The 24,538-nt window shown below is 37.1% G+C and overlaps 2 protein-coding genes across 2 annotated transcripts; one reads left to right on the top strand and one right to left on the bottom strand.

Moving 5' to 3' along the window:
- The first annotated feature begins 2,175 nt into the window (after nt 1-2,175).
- On the top strand, nt 2,176-7,342 carry LOC102719360 (polyadenylate-binding protein-interacting protein 9-like). The gene is made up of 10 exons (XM_040521118.1): nt 2,176-2,815; nt 3,447-3,557; nt 3,645-3,689; nt 4,593-4,665; nt 4,749-4,861; nt 4,980-5,039; nt 6,100-6,147; nt 6,579-6,647; nt 6,774-6,835; nt 6,921-7,342. The coding sequence occupies exons 1-10, from the start codon at nt 2,369-2,371 to the stop codon at nt 6,976-6,978; spliced, it is 1,086 nt and encodes a 361-aa protein (XP_040377052.1). The 5' UTR covers nt 2,176-2,368; the 3' UTR covers nt 6,979-7,342.
- Nucleotides 7,343-8,614: 1,272 nt separating this feature from the next.
- On the bottom strand, nt 8,615-15,100 carry LOC102708123 (phosphoenolpyruvate carboxylase 1). Its single transcript, XM_006647051.3, has 10 exons — nt 14,740-15,100; nt 14,243-14,634; nt 14,093-14,177; nt 13,045-13,267; nt 12,612-12,715; nt 12,434-12,521; nt 11,194-11,348; nt 10,110-11,108; nt 9,343-9,729; nt 8,615-9,187 (listed from the first exon to the last, which is right to left on the bottom strand). Exons 1-10 carry the CDS (start codon nt 14,920-14,922, stop codon nt 8,894-8,896), a joined length of 2,910 nt encoding a protein of 969 aa, XP_006647114.1. The 5' UTR covers nt 14,923-15,100; the 3' UTR covers nt 8,615-8,893.
- Nucleotides 15,101-24,538: the final 9,438 nt, after the last annotated feature.

The raw sequence follows: 24,538 nt of genomic DNA, 5'->3' as shown, positions 1-24,538 counted from the left end.
ATATCTCATTCTAACAAATCATTTATCTAAGTAAATCATTATCGAAACAACATCATGTCTATATAATATTATGCCAATGATAAATTCTTAACCTCACCACGTATCTACAGCACACCCATGCCTGTATGATATTGTAGGCATCGGGATTTAAACATTAACGTATGATTGATGTATCTATAACCCTTGTGCTGCTTCTAGGAGATAATGTAGACATATTGAATCCGAAAAGAAAACTCTTTTATGTAATTAATAGATTATATAAAGAGAGAAAAAATACACAGTTGTTTCTAAGAGTATGAAAGCAAATATTCTAAAGTAAAGACATTAACAATCATCTCGACGAAATAAATACGGAGTAAAAATTGCACAAACTATCGCCAGTTGGCCCAGTTTAGATTCATACTCTGCAAAACCATTTTTTTTCGATTCCACCAAAGATCGATTAATAAAGAGTAATACTATTGAAGATTGATATATCCTAGCAGCCAGGCCATGCTTATTTGTCGGATATGCATTGATCAAGGAATATATCCAGTCGAATCTGCATCTTAACAGCTAGAAGTATTGCAATCGAAACATTCTTTCTCTTGAAGAAAAAATTCAATTGAAAACTTCTTACACACGGCATCTACAAGAATAATATATGTTTTTGAATTTTGATTAGCCATTATCCATGTCTTTCAGTCAATGAAGATACGTATGATCTGTCAACTTGATTGAACTAACCTTTTCAACCATGCATAAACCAACATTTCTCTATGTGAAAACCAACAACAATTAACCTGCGTATGAATCATTGTGAAAAGATTAAAAAAAGGAGAAAGAATTAGGTCATCTTTGATTCGAGATAAAAACATAGGAGTTTTACAGTATTCCAATTCTACAAGATTTTTCTCTATATATGACCATTTGAAATAAAGATTTGGATCCCATTAAATCGTATAAAGCTTCCTTTCAATCTTCATATTTTCTAATTTTCTTATGTGTTTCTCGCGGTTCAATCAAACAACCATCCAAATATTTTCCCGTACTACGTAATTCTCTGTTTCAAATTTTACGTATTTTTTAATCATAACATTGTGTTTTTTCCAATTACTCTATTCTCTCAATCATTTTTCAAAAGTACTATACAACCAGCCGTTGGTTAACACAGACTAGCATAAGAGAGGCAGTCAAAGACGTTACTGTTGCTATTACTACATCTCAAAAACAAAAAAGCAAATAAATAAAAAAAAGGAGAGAGAACATTTTTTACTGGTTAGGCAAAGGCGAGTGGCTTTTTACTGCGTCGTCATCGTAGTTAGCGGTGGTAGTGTATAACTCTGGGATCTCCTAAATTTAGCCGCATGAGATCCGGGGCAAGGGGACGAGGCCGTGGACCGCCAGGTGGGGCCCACACTCCAGTGACGTGTCCGCCATGGGTGCTCTTCTCTGACCGAGCCTCGCGCCTGCTGATTCTCCCCTCTCCCCAACTACTCCTCCTTTCTTTTTTTTTCCAATTTTCATAAATAATAATTAAATCACTTTCTAATTTTCTTTTTTTTATTTTTTTTGAAAGGAATATTACAAGGGATGGGAGTGATTTAAACACATGTAAATATTATTTTTTAGAATTGTTTAATAAATTGTCTGAGCCTCAATTTCATGTTTTGATAGGGGTGACGACTAATCTGTTCTTAAAAATAAATACAGTACCTAAGGACAAAAGTTATATCTTCGAACTCCTTAGAGCAAAAATTCTAGATTTTATATAAAATGTTAGAAATGGAAAGAGGTTCGCTAAAAAACATTAGAAAGAAAAAATGGCAGTGTTTTAAGGTGTTATTACTGTGTAAGAACATTTGTTTTCTAAAATTCTATTTTGATATTATTTTAAAAACCAAGTTTTCTGAATAACTCAAAACCCTATCGTGGTAGAGTAATATAGGTGTGTCCGTGTGTCGATTAAAATTATGAACATGCCTGATTTATTTACCACGGTTAGACCATTAATAAAGTGACTTATTAGCTTTACCCTCAAAATTGAAATGAAAACCGCAAACAATTAAAAGTCACCTAGTTTAGTCACCGTGCCAATAAGATTACTGATTAAGAAAAATAAGTGATTAGATTTACTCATGAAATTGAAATGAAATGAAAACCCAATTAAAAAAAACGTTATTTATATCTCAACACCTTGAAAGCGATCGCAGGTCTCCCCTCTCCCCCATTCACTGTTTCTCCTTCACCATTCCATTCGACCTCCTTCAGGGGGAGAGAGGAGAGCCAAGAAGAAGCTAACGCCGCCGCAAGGAGGAAGAGGGAGAATTTGATCTCTTCTCTCCTTGTTCGAGGCTCTGAGGCGAGGTAGATTGAGGTAGGATCAATAATGGTGGCCATCGAGGCGGTGACGGCGGCGGCGGAGAGCCCGATCCGGGCTGAGGCGGAGGCGAAGGCGGAGGCGGAGGTGGAGGTGGATGCGGAGGGGGTGAAGGGTGAGGAGGAGGCGGCGGCGAAGGCGGAGGTGGAGGTGGACGAGGAGGAGGAGGAGAGGGAGTACAAGAGCGACATGAGGAAGCTGGAGGAGCTCATGTCGAAGCTGAACCCCCGCGCGGAGGAGTTCGTGCCATCGTCGCGCCGCGCGGCGGGGGCGCCGCCGGCGGGCGGGCTCTCCGCCGACGCGCCCGTGTTCGTGTCGGCCGCCGAATACTTCGGCGGCGCCGGCGCCGGCGCCGGCCAGCTGCAGGCGGGCGGCGGTGGCGGCGGCGGCGGCGGCGGGAGGGACTCCAGCAGCGACGGATCCAGCAACGGCGGCGGGCAGCCGCAGAATCGCCGGGTCGGTGCGCTGAACAAAATTCTTTATTTTTGGTCTTCTTCGTTGCAACGCGGATTGATTTGACGGACATGGTTTGACCTTTCGGTTGCGTTCGTGATCGCGTGAGGATTTGGTGATTTACGCATTGCGATCGCCTAAAATGATGAGGTTTTAGGCCACGGTGATCAGTTTCCTTGTTTTTCTTTTGTCTTCTTTTGCAAGAATCTTTTCTGCTTTTGTCTTGTCTTTCTTTTTTTTTAATCTTTGTTAAAATTGGAGTCTTGATAATTATCAAATTAAAAAGATCCTTTTTTTTCCCGGTGTTGAAAACTATTAAAGAACATAATCGATCCGATCGTTCTTGCCAGTCTGGTTTCAGATGTTTGATCGGTGGTAATCAGGATGCTAGAGACTGTTTAATGATCCGTTGTGGTTGTGCGCTGGTTGATGAGGATTTGATACGTGTATTTATTTTGATGTGAAAGGGGCACTGTGTTTGATGTCTACAATTGGTTTTTGTGGACCTACATTTTTCGGCTGTTGATTTTGGGAACAAACGCCAAGTTTACTGATAATTGTGTATATATTGATTGACTTTGGTGGTGCTATGCTTTCATGATCAATTAATTGACCACAACCTTGCTGGTAACAGAGAAGGAATGGATTCAACCAGGGAAGGAGGAGGGCCGGAGGCCGGACACGACGGGCTGATAGGGAGGATAGTGTGCGGAGGACTGTCTATGTGTCTGACATTGATCAGCAAGTGAGCAACATAAAGAGAGTGGTGTATCTGAATGTGCTCTTTTTGTATTTTTGCTGTCTAATCATCTATCTTTTTGTTGCTCTCTAGGTGACTGAACAAAAGCTTGCTGAAGTGTTTTCTAACTGTGGACAAGTAAGTCATGAGATTCTTTTGCGAAAATGCGGCAGTTTCTTTTACAAGTTTTACTTCCTTAAGAATGTGATATGTGATGCTCTTAACAGTATGCCTTCCATTTTCATGTAACACATAACGGATAAAACAGTTATCTGCCTTCCTACTTTCAGATTTTATTGTCAGATACTTTTATGATTTGCTTTCCATGGTCCTAAAATAAGAGACTAGCCTGCAAACTGAAAGGAGGTCATTTACCAAGCAACAATGCCTTGGTAGCACATTGGCTTGCACTATAAATCAAATGCCTCTGCGCCATCTGTTTTGAAACGTGAATTGATGCACCTACAGAGATAATTGTTATGCTGTGCTACATGTTTTCTTTCTGTAGTAATTTTTGTAATGTGAAATTAAAACATTTGTTGATTCAGTAGTAATTACTTGTTAGTTTTGGAGATATTTATCCATGGTTTGCACATTCTTTTAGAGTGCAAAGATGAATGCCATATTTCAACAAATAAAAACTTACCCAGTTAGGATTTGAGAGAAAACATCCTTTTGTATAACCAATTGGAGGAATAATGAATAACATGTGAACATTTAGCTTCTGTTTATCAATGATTTTTTTGTCTTCTCTGACTATAAAAATAATACCTATATTACTAAAAAAAAGGCTGGAAGGAGGAACTTTGCTATCAATACATTAATGAAGAAGAGGTGAGTAGCCTGGGGTCAAACCGACTGAACCATAGTCATCTTAGAATTTATGATTAAAGGACAAATATTTCAAAACAGTCATCCATATTTTTGGACAGTAATGTGTGTTTCTTTTTTAATGACATCAGATATTAGTGTATTTTTATCACTTTCTGTCTATGGTTTCTATTGGATGAATAACTTACACCCATCTTTCTTTACATGTAGGTGGTAGATTGCCGTATCTGTGGTGATCCACACTCAGTCTTGCGCTTTGCCTTCATTGAGTTTGCTGATGATGGTAGTACCTTCAGAACTATCCTTTGTTTTCTACTTAGATAAACACTTAAACAGCAATCATGAAGTTATCCTTGTTGTGTACAGCGGGCGCAAGGGCAGCACTAACACTTGGGGGAACTATGCTTGGTTATTATCCTGTTAGAGTTTTACCTTCTAAAACAGCTATTCTGCCTGTGAACCCAAAATTTCTTCCTCGAGTAAGTAAAGTATTAGATTACATAATAATTCAATTCTACTTGTAGCTTACTACCAGCATTTCCTTTTTTGCATCAAAGTTTTCTACCAATGTAATGTGTACTGATCTATTTTGTACAGACGGATGATGAGAAAGAAATGGTCTCGAGGACTGTATATTGTACTAACATAGATAAGAAGGTATGTGAGTTCAATTTTTCTTTTTTTGGTTGTGCATATCATTTTGATAACTCTTAAGGACACTTTAATATGTTAAAGTCTTGAAATTAAGAGTATGGCGTTATATTGCTCTGTGTGCCTAACCTGTTGAACAGAATTTTGATCTTGGCTATTTTGAGTTTAATCGGATGAACATTCTAAACAATACAACAGAGTCTTTTAATCCTACTTAAGCAACATGATCTGCTTAAATATTCAACAAGAAGCTGAGGTTGATATGCAAATGAACCTGTTTCTAATTTGTCAGTAAGATATGACTCATTGAGATTTTTCTCTACTGAAGTTTCCGTAGTTGTTTTTCTTAAAAAATAATTATTTTGATGTGTTAACAACCTCTGGGGCCTGGTGTTATCGTGTTATGCATGAGCCAACCATCTTGCACCATTGTTAAGCCATGAACATTGCAGGCAGTGTACTCATGATTTAATACATAAACTCCCACATTGAATTAAGGTCCTGTTTATTATAAAGTAATCTATTATGTACTTCTGGACTACTTTAAATACCATCGTTCTTTCCACTGAAGTCTTAACGAGTGCCAAGTTATTTATTTATTTATTTTGATGTGGTAACAACTACTAGGTGCCTCCAAGACAGATGCTTACAAATACATAGATATTTAGGGAAAATGGTAGCGTGTTAAGCATTTTTCCTTGTAGTGGTTAATTGCCAGAGCTGATGATAATATGGGGTGTAAGGCTCATGAAGTTTTCTAGATTTTTTTCTGTGGTAACATTGACCTGCGACTGAGTTTATTTGAAGTATCCGATTCTCCAAGTGCTTCATTTTTTCTCTGGCTTATATTAAGCATAAGCCAAACGGCCTATTGACGATTAAAAAATAATTTATGGGTAAAACTTTTATATACATGTACTTGGCGATTTAAAAACAAATGGTGAAAAATAAACTATGACGAAAAAACCTTAAAATCAACTGTAAATTTAAGTTTTAGTTTATAAGTATACGCGAAAAGATGAGTCTGCTCAAGCTGCTTTACATAATTGTCTTCTTAAATGTGCAGGTTACAGAAGAGGATGTAAAGATTTTCTTTCAGCAGCTTTGTGGGAAGGTGTGCCACATAAGTACTAATAAGGGGTTGTTTGTTTCTATGGGCTAAACTTTAGTCCCTAGTCACATCGGATGTTTGGGCGCTTATTATAAATAGTAAACGTGGTCTATTAATAAAATCTATCCATAATCTTGGACCAATTTGCGAGACGAATCTAATGAGCCTAATTAATTCATGATTAGCCTATGTGATGCTATAGTAAACATTTGCTAATTATAGATTAATTAGGCCCAAAAAATTCGTCTCACGAATTAGTTCTCATTTATGAAATTAGTTTTGCTATTAGTCTATGTTTAATACTTTAAATTAGTGTCCAAACATCCGATGTAACATAGGGCTAAAAAATTTAGCCCCATCTAAATAACCCCTAAATTTTATCTTCCTTTTAGACCTTCTGCTGAAACTAACTGTGCCTTACACTGTTTTGTCAGGTTTCTCGCCTGAGGCTCCTTGGCGATTATGTACACTCGACATGCATTGCATTTGTTGAGTTTGCTCAAGTAAGTAGAACAAGGCTTCTCTGTGCTATATTTTTGTAGCCCTAAAAGTAACTCCATTCCAACCCAGGATCTGGTCCTTGTCCAGTGTTTCTAAAACTCCGACTCCAATATTATTATTTTTTGCAGGCAGAAAGCGCGATTCTAGCCCTGAACTATAGTGGTATGGTTCTTGGTGCACTTCCTATCAGGTAAATAAATACCATTGCCAAATCCATGTTCAAAGCTCATGCAATCAACAGCATCATGAAGATTCATGATGATCCATTGTTTCAGGGTGAGCCCTTCCAAGACACCCGTGCGTCCGCGTTCGCCTCGCGTGATGTCAAACTGAGTCCGGGTTGTTCCTGAAGCTGCTGCTGCCCATGAAGCTTGAGGCTGCCTCAACAATGGCAGGCAGGCAGAGCTTGATTCTCTAGTCATGGCGTCAGAAAACTTGTCAGTCAGCTTCGCGGAATCGGTAACTGCCGTTCTGAGAGAGTACTCGCAGTATCATCTCATCTCAAATCTCTTCTAGGTCCTAGTAGAAATGCCGACCTGCCTGCTGATGTTCGTCTGTTCAGAGACCCATCTGTGTGTTGGGAGAGGCAACGTTTTCCGTTTCTTTTGTTCAGTATGATGCTATGTTAATTATGGATGGATTCTATAACAGCCTTTGCAGGCATTCCAACAATAATATCTATATCTTTTTCTGTCTCGTATTCAGCTTATTCATGTGGTTAAAATTTCATATCAGTAGAGTTCCTTCGAAATGTCAGGATTATTTTTTATTTGCGGTGAAAATTGAACCGATTCACGTGAAAATTCTGCGAAATTTGTTTGCAATATTTTTTTTTCAAGTTTGATGTTTTGTGCTTGACATGATCTTTCCCCCATCACAAAATATAACTACTTTTAGAATTATATCAAATCAAACATTTAAACTTTAATTACTAAAAAAATAAAAAAAGAGCTATAGTAAGTAAGAACGATAATTCTAGATTCATAAATCATTATACAAACTATCATAATATAATGTTCTTTATGTTTGAAATAATTTATTTTTATAAATATGTTGATTTGTGTTTAACATACTTTATTTTTATAAATATGATTGATCATCAAATTAGTACTACTCTGTTCAAAAAAAGAAGATTTCTGATATTTCTAGGAAATTATTAAAATTAAAAAAAATAGTTACATAAAATACTATTTATGTCTTATCATGTAATAACCATAAAAATATTAATCATAAAAAATTTTTAAATAAGACAAAGAGTTAAAAATTCTATTTAAAAACTTAGAAATTCGTTTATTTTGAAACAGAGGTTGTATATAGCTAAGATCGGATAATTGTTTTTTTGGACGGAGGGGTGAAAACTCATGTCAACGTGGATATGGAGCACGATTTTGTTTGTATACAAGTAGTACGTGAGGTTCAGAAAACAAAAATCAGAAATATCAGGCTGCCGTTGGTACGCAACTGTTGTGCAAGTGTCGTGCGTGATTTGTACGCTCCATCAGCTGAGTCGTCATCGTCGAAAACGGGACAAGGTGAATTGGTGACCGCTGCTACTAGTCCCGGTCCACGTGTCGAGTTGTTTTCCAGATGATCTTCGCTGACAAAATGTTTCTGGTTCTTGTTCCTGACGCGCGTGCAGATCGACGTCGACTTCTTGTCTCGTGGCGAATCTTAGTTTTTGTCAAATCTGACAACGAAAGACTCCGTAACTCAATAAAGCAGTCTTCTGATTTCTGAACTGTGAGGGGGCAATGAGCCCTCGGTGACTAAAACCACCTAAATTATTGAGATTTTTTATTATGTTTGAAATGTATCTTTAAGGTTCTAAAAAAAATTAGAACAAAATTCTAACATATCAAAGATAAATTATATCTTGAGGTACTAAATTGAAAAATATGATATATTAAGATACTAGTTCTATACCAAAACATGCCATTTGGTATGAACATAAGTTTGAAGTGTTCAAAAGTAAACCTCGGTGAATAATTGTTCCATATTTTATTTATTGGGATCGGGCTTTCAAAAGCCGAATAAGTCCACCCTTGACATTTACATCAAGTACACAACCAAAAGAAAAAAAAACGTACGTGCAAAATGAAACGAAACGGCTCCAGAATTCACTAGCATCGGGCGAACGTACTAGCTAAACATATTTCAGCATCTCATGGAAGGAGTTATTGATGCACCCTGGAAGAGTTTTTTTCTTTTCTTTTCTTTTTTTTTTTCTTTTGGTAGACACGCACTCACTCTAGCCTGTGTTCTGCATGCCGGCAGCAATGCCCTTCATGGTGAGGATGAGGGTGTCCTCCAGGCCCGGCGCGTACTCGCTGGCGGCGTTGAGTTGGACCAGCTCGGCGGGGTGGTTGTCGTCCACGAACTCCTTGGACAAGGCCGGCTGCGGCTTCACCTCGAAGCTGGGGTCCCTTATCCGCTTCAGGGTGTAGGCTTGGCAGACGTTCAAGGTGGTGATGTACGACTCACGCAGCCGCAGACGCTGTCTCAGGTAAGGATCACCTTCCAGAACATCCTTGTGCCCAGCAACCTGCAGAAAGTTTCAACTTTAATACCACCTTGGAATTCAACGAAATAAAAGTTTTAACCAGTATCTGCTGATACAAAAGAGGGGTAGCTGAGATTCAAGCAGAATTAATGTCAAAGCGTAGCCTTTTTTTTTAAAAAAATTCTAGAGCAGCTTACCTGGAGGAGAAGCTGTTTTGTCTCTTCAAAGTTGTTTCTCAGTTGCTCACCAAAGGATTGCAGATCATCAGTCACAAGCAATTTGTCATACAAAGCAGCAATTCCTGGATCTCCCTTGGCGAAAACCATCTCAAGCAAGTCTAGGGTGACCCTGAAGAATGGCCACTCATTGTACATTTCTTTCAGTATATGGATGTTCCTGATATCCTTCTGCATTATATGTTTGAACGCTGCGCCAAATCCAAGCCATACAGGAAGATGGAACCTTGTTTGCGTCCAAGCAAAAATCCAAGGAATTGCACGGAGCGATTCTATGCCCCCACTAGGCTTTCTCTTTGATGGTCGGCTACCAATGTTCATCCTACCATATTCGGTCTCAGGTGTTGCCTGAAACAGCAGATGGACAAGTCCATGTCAGTAGTACTCATCAACTTCTAGCTCAGCTAAACATAAAGCACCAAATAATTGATAATAGAGAACCAAAATATGCATGAGTCCTAGAGTTACAGTTGTTCATGAATAAGTCAACAAACACAGCTCAGTGATAGGACATGAAGTTCAGAAAAAAAAAAAAAAGCATACCCTGCACACATTTGTCATCTAGCTTCGCAACAATACCACCAAGCTCTATGATAATTGTAAAGAGTTCATGAGTATATGTAATTAGCTTACAGAATAGTTTTGTGAAGAACCCTTCAAATCAAGCATGAATTTCTGCCCATGCTAAATGCAGAAGTTTTTATGAGCAAGAGTTGAAGTGAACTTACCGATCGGAAGTATTCAACAAAGCGTGGCTCTTTGAAGACGATTGATCGATATTCGTTTGTTGCCACAACAGCCATCTCATCCATTAGAGCACGCCATTCTGGCTTGGGGGAAATCGGAGGATGCATTCCATGTTCAAGAGTAGCTGCAGTAAAGCGTTGCAGAGTTCTAAAGCACAAGTGTTCCTCTCCAAATGAGTGTTCAATAACCTCGCCCTGAACTGTTACACGAAGTGATCCATGTATCGTGTCTGGTGGTTGAGATAATATGGCAAGATGACTAGGACCACCTCCTCTGCCAACTGTTCCACCTCTTCCATGGAACATTGTTAACTTTACACCATAATGCTTTGCCACCTTGACAAGCTCCTCTTGTGCCTTATACATTTGCCATGCTGCAGAAAGACGACCGGCATCCTTACCAGAGTCCGAGTATCCGATCATGACCTCCTGCTTGCCATTAATCCTATTCATGTACCAGTCTATTGAAAATAGTCGTGCAACAGCTGCAGGAGCTGCTTCAAGATCTGCAAGTTTCTCAAATAGTGGAACAACTCTCAACGGCTGTTTTATATGGCACTCCCTCTGGAGAAGCTCCACAGCAAGCACATCAGAAGGTGCAGTTGCCATTGAGATGATGTAGGCACCAAAACAATCTGCTGGAAGCTCAGCAAGCACGTGAAATGTTCCTAAAACATCAGCAATTTCTTCAGTCTGAGGAAGATCGGAACCAAACAATGGACGCTTGCCCCTTAGTTCAGACAAAAGCCAATCCTGGCGTTTCTCCTCAGACCATTCAGCATAGGATCCAATCCCAAGATGTGTAGTTATAGCATCAAGGACATCAGTGTGTCGATCAGATTCCTGCCTTATGTCAAGTTTTACAAGAGCAAGCCCAAAAGTTGATACTTGACGCAAGAAATCAAGAAGGCTTCCATCAGCTATGGGTTTGTCACCACAAGCACATAATGATCTGTAGCACATCTCAAGTGGCTCCAGAAACTGCAGGACAGGAAGGCAATAGTTAGACTACAATAAATACAACAATGACATTCAAAACAATACATATCTGATAAATGGAGCATACCTCTTCAACATTAGTAAACGTTGCCTCCTCTGGAATTTCAGAAACTCCAGTTGTCAATAGATGGCGAGTACGTTCACGTGTATAGTACAATTTGTCCCTGACACCACCAAGTATGACACGATAAGGCTCATTTGGAGGAATTTGCTTCCAGAATTCTGCACCATTAACATTTTCTTAGTAAGAGGCAATTCAGTAGGCATTTGCTAAAAAAAGTCGATCAATCAATTATAAAGTCATGCATGATTTCCACCCAAGCTGCTCAGCTACATGAGTAGCAAATTGAAAAAAGATGAAATGTAACTAGTCAATGTAGTAATGCCGAAAGGTGATGCATCCATGGCAGGAGATAAAAGCTTCCAGTTCATTGTAAGTTCATCACTTTAGTCAACTTGATCAATGATTTCAGTGAGGATTTCACCTTCTGGAAGAACAATCTCAACTACAAGTAGCATTGTTATATTGTGCTAAACAAATTATTCTCTTTAAGATTAAAGTTCTAGTAGATTCTGAACTAGCACATGCACTTCTCAAATTATCTTATAATTCAACACCGGTATCCACGACATACACCAAACAACAATTGGCAATTAGCATGCACAATTTTGAAGTGCAAAATCACCCATTGATTTTACAGTGCAGGTAAACTTGATAAAATTAAAGCTAGGCTGGTTAGCTCCACAGGTAAACATATGAGTGGTTAAGATAAAGAGAAAATCTAAAAAATGTCATTGACAAACGTCTAAGTCTAAGAAATGCCATTGACGAATGAAAGTTCTAAGAAATGCTATCATACAAACGAATTTGTCTGAGAAATGCCATTACCGTTAGGTTTCCATCCATTTATTGCCGTTAAATACACTATTCATACTATAGCACTTAATAGAAAAAAGCTAACGGAACTCTAACGGTGATAACATTTCTTAGACAAATTCATTTGTATGATGGCATTTTGTACAACTCACACTCGTCGATAGTATTTCTTAGAATTAAGTGTTTGCCAATGACATTTGTTAGATTTTCTCTAAGATAAAAGTGATAAAGAAATGAAAATATCAGTCATTTGTAAAAATATTATGCATGAACATTGTATCAGAACTCTATCCAAAAGCTTGAAATGTTCACTTCATAAGCCAAAAGAAAGGCAAGCAAACAAAAAGAAAAGCTTTTGCTTCAGATTACATAATGATACACAAATAAACAAATACAGAGATTGAGTTCATCACAATTATTGTAATGTTACCAATATAGTGTTTTGCAGCTTTTCTGGAGGAGCGATGCAGTTCATCTGCACGAACCCGAAGTTCATCACTGCAGCGCCACATAGAGAGCTAGGAAAACATGATAATTAAAACTTAGAATTCAACATCACAGTATTATTTTAAGAACAATGAAAATAAGCACTTCTGCTGTTACAGTACCTCAAACATCAGATCTTCTATCTGAGAGAAGTACAGGTTAGCAGCCATCATTCTTGCCAACAAGCATACATCCCTTGTAACCTCTGGTGTAACTCTTGGGTTTCCTAAAAACAAGTCAGTTTTAGAGTTGAACTTTTTCTATTTAACAGAAAGGATTACAAGAAGCAAAAATGGCTGCAATTCTATCGAGAAAATATTTAGACTTGAAGAATACGGTCATTTGAGAAAAAGAAAAGATGGAATCTTGGTTGACTTGAAAGTGGGGATGGAGAACAGATAGCCAATTGCTAGAACTAATACCATGATGTCATTAAGAGGACCAATAAGTTGGTTTTCTCTCAACAGCACATGTGAATATGTGATGAACATCAACAAAGTTTTGTTGTCCTTTCTAAACAAAAACGTTTGTATAAATTAGGATAGGAGATGGTACCATCACGGTCACCACCCATCCAGGATGAGAACTGGATGAGAGGAGCATTGTAAGGAAGACGCTCATTAATCCCAATATTTTTCAGAGCAGTGTCGATGCGACGCAAGAATTTTGGTACACCCTTCCATATAGTTTCATGAAAATAACTCATCCCAGCACGCATTTCATCCTGAGGAGTGGGAGGAGTCCTGCGGATTTCATCAGTTCTGAAAGCCGCTTGAATCTGTGAATTGTGTTAAACCACACCATCAGAAAGGCATGATGAGAACAGAGTAGTAGAAAGCGACACATCATTTCGGAATAAATTTTGCAATATGCACATAAAACTTCTCTTTGATTGATGATGAATTTCATTCAGAGCAACCACAAAGAGCTCTTATTTCAAATATATTAAAGAAAAAAACTATCGGCAGTGGGCTTCATAACCATCAAGACAGGGTCCAAAGTACAGGACTATTAATTTTGTTTAAGATGATACCTTTTGAGGATATGGAGATACTACACTTCCATTTTAACATACTTGATTGTTTTCTGGCGGATCACCTTGTCTTATTTAAGGTTTTTCCTTGTGCAATGAACTAATGTAAAAAAATAGTGTGCAGAGAATGGAGATAAGAGTTCTAATTTTTTTTGGCAAATCACCTTGCCTTGTTCAATGTTTTTTCTTGTCCGATAAATTAATGTAAAAGAATGGTGTACAGACAATGGAGATAGAGTTCTAAATTTTTTGGCAGGATCAGCATGATAGGCGCCACATAGAAAAAAGAGGGACAAAGTTGCTTTTCCACTTCGGGTTAGGGGATACCTAATTCTATTTTTTTAAAAAAAATAAAATATGGCGATGAATATGCTATGGCCTGTGAGAATACAAAAGCCTCTCATCAAGCACAGAACCCCATAATATATTATCATCAAGAAGAAAAAGTCATTGAGATGATAACAGTTAAATAACCAAAAGGTTGTGGTGGACACTTTGCTGCAATGAAACATCATGATTGACTTTACAATATTATAAAAACAAATTGTCATTTTTTTTTTGTCAATTTACCTCCCTCTGCAGAGCCTCATCAAGCTCCTGCTTGTCATCAGCAGTGATGTCTTTCGCATACAACTGCCTCAGGCAATTCCGGATCCTGCACAACGAGTCAACATCAAGAGCATTTCGAGAAAATGGAGAAGGGACAGCTCATGGACGCACCTCCCGTGCTTCTGGAGCAGGGACCTCCTGACGGACTGCGTGGGGTGGGCGGTGAACACGAGGTCAACGGTCTGGTTCTTGAGCGCGTCGAACACCTCGTCGCGCGACTTGCCCAGCTGGGTGACGAGCCTCTTGAGCGTCTCCTCGATGTCGGACTCGGTGGGCGCGGACGCCTCGTCGGCGAAGTCCCCCCGCTTGAGCTTGATCCGGCGGCGGTGCGCGATCTGCACCTCCTCGGCGAGGTTGGCGAGGTTGAGCATGTGCGAGAAGGAGCTGGAGACGACGATGGAGTCGCCGGGGGGCAGGCTGGTGAGCTTCCTCCCCAGCTCGTCGAGCCGCGCCTCGTCCCGGTCGTTCTCGTACTCCGCCGACAGCTCGTAGCACTCCTGCACCTGCAAAAGATTCCAAAAACCAAACCCAAACCCGGTGTGAGGCACAGCATCGAACAGGTGGCGCGCAGTAGCAACGTGGATCTGGACGCGAGCGAGCGAGCGTACGAATTCCCGGAGGTGAGGGCCGTGCAGGTCCTGGAGGATGTCGAGGAAGCGGTCGACGAGGAGCGCGTCGTACTCGACGAGCTTGTCGTCCTCGGAGACCTTCCCGGGCGCGAGCAGCCGCAGCTGCGCGTCGATCGACTGGTGCCGCTCCATCGCCGCCTTCCCCCCCGCGGCAGCCGCCATATATATCCACTCGCCAAGCAGTCCCGAATCCCGGCCACCGGACGATTGCGGGACGGGAGGGGAGGGGGAGTCCCCCCGCACAGGCGACGCCTCCTGCGGCGGAAGAGGAGGCGGCGGCGCGAGGAGGAGGAGGAGGCGCGAATTGAGGCGGAGATGGATTGGGAGGGGGAGAGCGTGGGTGTGGGTGTGGGTGTGGGCGGCTGGTGCTTCAGTGCTATTTGTATGGGACGGCTGCGGGGTGGATCGGTTTGAAGAAACTGATGTTTCGAAATCTCGTGAAGTTCCCCCTTTTTTTGCGGAACGGTGCCTATGAAACACCGTATTTCCATTTGTTAGGGCATTTAGAGCAGCTCGAGTAGAGAGCCAGCTGATAGCTGTGGGTAGAACTAAAATCTAAAATATACTCTATTTGTCTCAAAATATAGTATTTAAATTTTATCCCAAGATATAAGTATTTTTAGCAATATTTAAAATACAACGTGTCATTCAATCACTTCTCATTTATTCTTTTCTCATTTTATCTCCACCCACACTTTCACCCCATCTATTCCTTATTTATTAAAAGACAATGTTATCATTTTTTCTAATGCCTGCTAAATAATGATAACTACTTCTATGTTGGGACTGAGTAATATTAACTGTAAGGTTGTCTCTATTATATTTTTTTTCCCACTGAGTATGTGTAGAGCTAGCTCTAGCGTAAGAGCAAACACTCCTTATCTACCTTCTCCATCTTATTTTATAAAATTTGACTCCTAAATTTTGTCCCAAAATATAAGAAATTTTTGGGATCATGAGGGAACACTTTATTCCATCTATCAACTTTTGTACTACTTAATTCTACATCTATCAACTTTTATGCTAATTTATTCTCCACCTATCAATTTTTATTATTTTATTCCTCCTACTACCATCTTTGTAGAGAAAATCTAACAAATGTCATTGATAAACACTTAATTCTAAGAAATGCAATCGATGAGCGTAAGTTTTACAGAATATCATCATACAAACGAATTTGTCTAAGAAATGTCATCGTCGTTAGGGTTCCGTTAACTTTTTTCCGTTAAGTGCTATATAGTGTGAACAGTGCATTTAACGGTAGAAATGGACAGAACCCTAACGGTTATGTCATTTTTCAGATAAATTTGTTTGTACAATGGCATTTCTTAGAACTTGTATTTATCAATGGTATTTCTTAGACTTAGATGTTTGTCAATGGTATTTTTTAATTTTCTCATTAAGTATTTGCCACTTTAGATATGACAATTAATCTATTAATCTAAGTATCTTTGATATGTTGGTCTAGTAAATACGTTACTGGGGGCAAATAATTGTATGCCTCCTTTGTGACGTGACTTTCTATTTTGTTAATTCTTGTAAAAAAGGTATAATCTCTTATGTTACGGGATGAATGGAGTATCTCATTTTCGCTCCTCCATATTTGTACGCAGTTGACTAACTTGCTCTTACAATGCAAAATAGCCTTATGACCGAGAGCCTATGTGTTGTGTAGGCTAAAGTCACCAATAACTTAGGACACTTCTCTCTCACAATGTTCTCACAATGTATATATAGAATATAGTACCCCTCAAATATGTAGTATAAGTATTCGTAGGATTCAAATTTATATCCCAATATATTATTTATGGATTGATTTCTATATATGCTTCCAATTGTTTCGATGATTCCAAACGTGAGCCTACCCAAAGGTACTGGTTCGAATCCCGGGTGAAAACATGAACCTACGCGATGTGTGGTACTTAGTAGATACTAATTTCTTTAAAATTTTATTGCTATGCCTAAGCTAATTATATATTATATTTATTTTATATTATAAGATATCCTGATTCTCTTTAGGTTCATATAGAATAAATGAATCTAGACAACACATCGTATATAAAACATATTTATAAATCTATGGATAAATCATCGAGATATAGTCAAAGCATCTTATAATATAAAATAATATAAAATAGAGAAAATATCCTCTACATGTGATCGAGTGATTTTCTATGAAGAGAGTCTACTATTTCATTTCATTAAGTGCTGCTTCTGTTCTTCTCTAACCTATATGCATTTACTAGTTTCGGAGTGGAGCATGTTAATTTAACTTCTAATTACTACCTCCGTTCCGAAATAAATTTATTTTCAGTTTTTCAAATATTTTGACTCTTCATTTTATTTGAAATATTTTTATGATTAATAATTTTATTGTTATTAGATGGTAAAATATGAATAGTACTTTATGCATGACTATTTTTTTATTTTTTTATAAATTTTTATATAAGACAAATGATTAAACTTTGGACATAGAAATCAAAAAATAAAGTTATTATAGGACGGTGATAGTAACATGGAGTTGCACACCTAGTTACATCATTACATTGCATGTGATGCTGTGCTGAGTATACAGTCCACTTGCTCTATTCTTTTGTTCATTAATGTCTTCCCTGTTCCTATTAATATCATGAATTTGGTTTCTTTTGACACAACTGGGAGAATTCTAATGTTTTCGGAGAACATCACAGCCCAAACAGGGTAATTAACCTTATTTTATCTGGAAGTATTCGCAAATATATACATATAATCTAACGAATTATCACCAGATGTAGGGACAGAGACCGTCCATAAATCTCAACAGCTTTTCAAATCGAGCTCGATCAAGTTACTTGAAAAATTAGGCTTAAAATTGTATTAAAACGGGGGCAACTTCATTTTTACAGTAGTAGACATTTTTGACAACTTTGTTTTCACAAAAGTAAAGATTTCGAAAAAAAAACTATATCCCCTTGTTTTAAAGCCTTGTTTTCCACTTAGTAAAAAAAAAGGAGCAGTCATACGAAGCAATATGAACCACATTGAGGTTCTAATATGTATCATTTACATGTACATGATAAATGATAATCTTTAGAAATACAAGGAATATGATAAACTATTGTGTTTTCAATGGGAGATGATTTAGTCCTCCTTTTGCCATGATTTTCCTTAGCACGGCCTCTAATTTCCGCTTCTAGTGGACCATACAGTCAAGATGACATCCACTGTCACGCCGAGCCATTTGTTAATAAAGGTGATATCACGAAGACTTTCTAAAATGCACTTGACACAAAATTCAGAGTCATACCCCAATTCAACCACCACTACCTACTCTAATAAAATGTTTTTTTTTTGGGTGAGGAAACAAATGTTCCCGTTGATGCCGCCGAAATCAGCATTCTGTATTCAATAGGTCATTATCTCTCCAGGAACTGTTTTATCTACAGACTAAATATTACTTCGATTTAAAATAAGTTCAATTTACCATATATATTTTTAAAAGAGAATAAATCTTGGCTAATTGTGCCTAGCAAAGGTGCCTTTGCATCGACGCGAATAAGATGAAATTCTTCGTTTATTGCTTTCTAGCCCCCCTCACTGATACGTTCTTTGTTCAGATTATCCTTAAGTGTTTCCTTAATTTTTACGTACGTGCTACCCAAACTGATTAAGGTGGTGTTTAGTTCTTTAGTCCTAGGACTAAAAATTAGTCTCTGGACTAAAATTTTTAGTCCCTACTATTTGGTTAAAAAGACTAAAAGTGTATCGTATATAGAAATTTTTGTTAGGGGGCAGGTGTAAAATGAAGTTTTAGTTTCAATAAGTACCTATGGAAGGGATTAATAGACTAATATAATTTTAGTCCCCCATGTTTAGGTTTTTAGGTACTAAATAGACTAAAGTGGAGTGACTAATGTATTAGTCACCTAAACCAAACAGGGTCTAACTATATGTTTTTTATAGTTACTCTTACCTTACTCATCGTTAAAAATTTTGGACCTTAATCGTCATTTAAAATTCACATATTTCATATATTTCTTTCACTAGACAACTCCATAAATCGATCCATATCATTGATATTTTTCTTTAAAAAACTCTCAATTTTTTGTATTTCGACGAAATTTAGCAATTCAAACCACGCCCTACTGCTACCGTGTCCGGACGGAGCATACGGTAACCACGATTATCGTGGTGGTTACTACAGTTTCACGAACCCTGAGGTCCACTGCTATATTTTCCTCCAGTAGAGATGAACTTAGGAGTACTGTTAAAATTTGGTCGAAAAACGACGAAATTATAAACTATATGTTCTACTTCTACCTGCAAAGGGAAAAAAAGTAATTTGCATGGTCTACGGGGGCCTCTCAGTAAAAAAAAAAGGCCGGCCCTGATCCAGACGTTCCAATGTGCTGCTGCCTCGAGAGGGAGGAAGAAGAAGAAAGCAGCAGCAGCACGGGATTTGAGGCGGAATCTTGATTGGATCTCTCAACGAAAATGCAGCGGCGCTCCACATGCCAATGCCAAACCGATGATGGTCAAATTGTTCGCCGCACACCACAGGACAACGAAGGGCAGGGTCCTCCTCTTCGGTGTCCCCAAGGTCAAGGACCATGGTGTGTTATATAACGACAGGGCTCACCCTATTCGCAAATGCTGATCGGTGGATTACCGTTTGATTAATTAAGTTCTTGCTATAAAAAAATTAAAAAATATGTTGGTTTTTTAAAACCACCTTTTCATTGAAATTTTTCATTGAAAAATATTATTTAATAGTTTAGAAAACATGTACACGGAGAACGTGTGAAAAGAAGTTAGAAAAGAGGAGAAAAATACACAATCAGCTCTATTTTAAACAACTTAATTGGTCAGGCTACTCCTCTATTTTTATTAGCAATATTTTAAACGGCTAAATACTATGTTCCGTGAATATATATATATATATTTGCTTTAAAAAATAAATTTTAGCTTTTAATAATAACTCAATATTTTATTTTCATTTATCAACGTGGCAAATGGCAACTCATAGGATAGCATGAAAATTCACGCCAATCCATACCGAACTAAGGCCGCGTTCGTCAGATAAGGGGAAGTTAACTTATTCCTAACACGAAAAACGTTGTAATAGATTAGTATATTATTAATTAATTATTAATTATTAAAAAATATATAAAATGGATTAATATAATTTTTTAAAACAACTTTCCTATAGAAAATTTTTACAAAAAATATACAGTTTAGTAGTTCGGAAACATGCGTGCGAAAAGCGAGAAGATAAGTTAACTTGACGGGGGCGAAGAACACGGCCTAAGTCAAGTGAAGCCATTGGAACTCAAAAATATGGTCGCATTCAGTTGGTTGTAAATTAAAGCAACATACATGGTCAATTTAAAATTGGACCAATGTACCATCTATGTAGGTCCAAATTGTATAGCGCTTTTTAAGATCTATATTCCTTTAAAAAAGTTATTACGGTGATGGTAGTGATGAATCTCTCACCAGTCTACCACATATGTTGTATTTTCCAGATGCAGGATTATCTAATATTTTATAAGTATTTAATAGTATAAACAATAAAATTAAAGTTAAAAATCTAGTTTTAAAATGTGAGATGATTATTTTGTATATACAAACTTTTGCGAAAAAAACATATTGAAAAAAACCGAGAATAATTTCCATAGAAGAACGAAGCGTTACTCTTCCCCATCTTTTTTAAAGGCAGCAAAGTGCCCACATATCAGTGACCCTTCACCATCTGTCTACTTTACATGTTGGAAGAAAAAGATAATATGGAGGCGATCAGCCCACATTCTATTAACAAATTTATAAATCAATGTACCGATTGATGATATGTAGAAAAAATGATGATAATAATGAGTTAATAATATTTTTAGTTAAAATCATTTTTGGACAATATGCATATACTTACTAATGAGAAGAAAAAACATATGATGCAGCTCAATCGCTAACATCAACATCCGCGGTGGCCATCATTTTGCATTTAGGTGGTGTTTAGTTACCAAAATTTTTTGGCAAAAACATCACATCGAACGTTTGACCGAATGTCGGAAGGGGTTTTCGGACACGAATGAAAAAACGAATTTCACGGCTAGCCTAGAAACCGCGAGACGAATCTTTTGAGCCTAATTAATCCGTCATTAGCATATGTTGATTACTGTAGCACTTATAATTAATCATGCACTAATCCAAAAATTCGATATGATGTTTTTGAAAAAAAAATTTTGAGAACTAAACAAGGCCTTAGACCAATCCACTGTAATAACCTCAAATCAATCCCCATCCAAATCTATAATCTAGTAGAGGGGCTTGTCAGTTGTCACCACAGTGGCGGCCACGGTTAGAATCCAAACTACAGTAGGCCATGTTCTTGGCTGGCGGCAGTAACCGGAAAACGTACTATCGAATTGACATATTATTAATTAATTAATTAATTAATTAATAGCTATATAAATTTTTTTAAAAAATCATTAATATGATTTTTAGCGTATCTTTTATATAATATAAAATTTTTAGTAAAAAATATACCGTTTAACATGTTAGAAAACATAAGCGTGAAAAAGAGAGAATTTGGGTTATTAGGGGCACAGACGAACGAGGGTAAATACATTGATAAAGATTAGAGTCTCAGATACCTAATTTACGAGTTAATAAACCTGGATGACAAATTGGTCCAATGCAAATTTAAGAATAGACCGCGTACTTTGCTCATCTAAATTTATGAGTATCGCAAGAATTCAACTGCGTAAAATGCCTGGTACAGTTTCGAGATATCGAAGATCCCATGGAATACTTTTCATTTTTTTTTCAAAGATTGTGCTCACAATAATTTGTGATTAGCTTTGATTTTTTTTTTTCTCCCATGCCGTAGATTATTATTATTATTTACATATTGGTTCTCTACGGGAATCATCTAATTTAGTCGTGCTATTGTGCACGCATAACGAGGGAGTAACATAGCAAGACAGGAACATCGTTCAGAGCATAGCATAACATTTTAGTATATTACGCTTGATTGTCGCCAAACCTATGAGGTAATTGTTTCGTTTTGTTAGGGAAAAACCAAATGATATATTATAAATAAAAAATAATTTATGATTAAAACTTTTATATATGTGTTCTGAGCGATCTAAAAGCCAAATTTGAAAATAAACAAATAAAAATGAATCCAAAATCTACTCTAAATTTAAGTTTGAAAATTTACATTTTAGCTTATAAGCATAAGCGAGGATATAACTTCGGAGAAGGTAATTAGGTTTATTCAGACGTTAAGTACCCCTTTCTCCATTTTATATCTAAAATAATATTCTAACCTTAACAGGCTCATCTATTTATGTTTAAATTTATTAATTAGCATGGATATAGATAAGACTAAAAAATTCTTATATTATGAAAAAAATAATTAAGTTGCAAAAGTAGCCTCATCCTAAAGTTAAAGAGTTCAAAGCATATCACTGTCTCAAAGGAAAAAGGATACTACTTTCCCTCAAAAAGAAAGCTGTCGCTGCATGTGAATTGATTCATAATCACATGTACTCCTTCAAAAAAAAAAGAGAAAAAATACTGATAAATCCCATGTAGAATTGCAACTTGGGTAATTTCGTTTGTTAGTCTCAACTTGTTTCCGTGCGGATTTGTTCCCATTCGTACATCTGACCACAGTCTATTTTTGTATATTATCGTGTGATGTTGCTCTGCTCCACTAGCAGCATTGAAGGCACCATTGACCAAACTTACATCGATGTCATCAATCACCCGAAAAAAAGGGTAATGTAAAATTATATTTTTTTTATTACTAGTATCTTTTTTAGTATTTATTTTTAGAACAAATTCAGATTATGCTACGAAAATGTTGTATTTTTGCGCTACGTAGGGTGACGTGGACATATGATGCATATTTTAAAAATAAGTTTAAGGATGTTTGTTCTAAAAATAAATATTAAAAGGCACAAGAAATAAAAAATCATAAAATTATACCAATAAAAGAAAAATTGCATAGGGTTCTATTGATTAGTGGTCAAAATGGTAGAAAGATGAGAACAAAATCATGATAATGTTAAAACTCTGCAGGAATTTAACTGGTTATCTGCCAAAAACTAGCTACATACCCATCCAGAAACTTTACAAAATTACCGAATTTTGAAATGTCGGTCCCATTAGCTTGGAAGATTTCTTATTGGACAGTTTTATTAATTCAGATGGTGTCCTACTGTCCTGCCACTACATGAAAAGAATTCCAACTAGTTAGGGGGGATATGATTGTTTGGATGTATTTGCCTACAATATTTGAGAATAACAAAGGAATATGCAAAGCCTTGGGGGGTTGATTGTCCAGACGACATATTTGCAAACGGAAAAAAAATTGTGATCACAACTTTTATATATGTTTTCTTAGTGATCTATAAGTCAAAATTGAAAAATAAACTTCGATGAGAACCCCAAAATCAACTCTAAATTTGATGTTAGAAATTTAAATTTTAACTTCTAAGCACAACCATAAGCAAAAATATGGGGGTGAGATTTGGTATAAGAAAAAAAAAGGAATATGCAAATGTCATTTTCAACTGTCTTGTTTGGATATGCAAGGAGAAAATGACATATTCATGTCCTCTTCTGTATCTCATGATAAACAAATTGGGTGGAAGGAAGAAAAGGCTAACTGAAATTCTACTTGTAAGGCATTGTTTAGTTTGCAAAAAAAATATTGTAAAAACATCACATCTAAACTTTAAACACACATTTAAAGCATTAAACGTAGTCTAATTACAAAACAAATTTCAGATTCCGCCTCCCAAACCGCGAGATGAATCTTTTGAGTCTAATTAATCTATCCTTAGCACATATTGGTTACTGTAGCACTTATGGCTAATCACGTCCTAATTAGGCTCAAAAGATTCGTCTCACTATTTCCTACATAACTATGTAATTAGTGTTAATGTTTATATATATTTAATGCTTCGTTTAGATATCCAAAAATTCAATGCGATGTTTTTGGGAATTAAAGCTTCTGCATTTAATTTTTCCTCCCCCTGCCATTTCTCCTAAGAAAGCTGCCTAATTGTTGAAGAATATTCCTCTGCCACCATCATTGTGCCCCATAACCCTCATTGGCTCCTTTACAATTGCAACGTGTGGTCATTAATAGGCAGGACAACAGAGGGTACTCATACGATGATTACGTTTGGTGTTATACCACAGCATGTACTACTAATATTCTCTACACTGCATTGATCAAAGCCAATGGGGGAAAGCATCATTGATGTCTTGCTATGTTAACTGGACCATGACTTACGTGGCTATTTAGATCCAGAGACTTTTTATAGTCACTTATCATATCGGATGTTTGGACCTTAATTAGGAGTTTTAAATATAGGCTGATAATAAAACTAATTACATAAATAAAGGCTATCTCATTAGACAAATTTTTTAAGCCTAATTAATCCATGAGTAGCAAATGTTTGCTGTAGCATTATATTTGCTAATCATGGACTAACTAGGCTCAATAGAATCGTCTCGCGAAATAGTTCAGAGTATGGGTGGATTTTATTAATAGTCTATATTTAATACTTCTAATTAGTGTATAAATATTCGATGTGACAGACACTTAAAAAAATCTTAGGGAAACAAACACTCCCTAAAGCTTTCATTAGTTAACACTAGCATGAAACCAGTAAGAACTGTAAAGTGCAAAAAGGCCTTCAGAAAGGTATCATAGAACTAACCACATAGAAAGTTATGATGAAATGGAATCGATCAAACATCTTTGGCTTTTGGTTAATAAAAG

This window comes from Oryza brachyantha, chromosome 2 (assembly GCF_000231095.2).
Source record: "Oryza brachyantha chromosome 2, ObraRS2, whole genome shotgun sequence".
Taxonomy (NCBI): Eukaryota; Viridiplantae; Streptophyta; class Magnoliopsida; order Poales; family Poaceae; genus Oryza; species Oryza brachyantha.
Note: the sequence above shows the minus strand (reverse complement) of the source record. Positions and strands in the feature narration are given on the sequence as shown.

Bases quoted from the DNA above. Each gene is read 5' to 3' on its own strand.
- LOC102708123 (XM_006647051.3), bottom strand. From the start codon at position 14,922: ATGGCGGCTGCCGCGGGGGGGAAGGCGGCGATGGAGCGGCACCAGTCG. The intron at 13,268-14,092 runs GTAAATTGACAA...CACAATTCACAG, and splicing joins ATGAGGCTCTGCAGAGGGAG to ATTCAAGCGGCTTTCAGAAC. The intron at 12,716-13,044 runs GTACCATCTCCT...ACTTGTTTTTAG, and splicing joins GATGGGTGGTGACCGTGATG to GAAACCCAAGAGTTACACCA.
- LOC102719360 (XM_040521118.1), top strand. From the start codon at position 2,369: ATGGTGGCCATCGAGGCGGTGACGGCGGCGGCGGAGAGCCCGATCCGG. The intron at 3,558-3,644 runs GTGAGCAACATA...GTTGCTCTCTAG, and splicing joins TGTCTGACATTGATCAGCAA to GTGACTGAACAAAAGCTTGC. The intron at 5,040-6,099 runs GTATGTGAGTTC...TTAAATGTGCAG, and splicing joins GTACTAACATAGATAAGAAG to GTTACAGAAGAGGATGTAAA.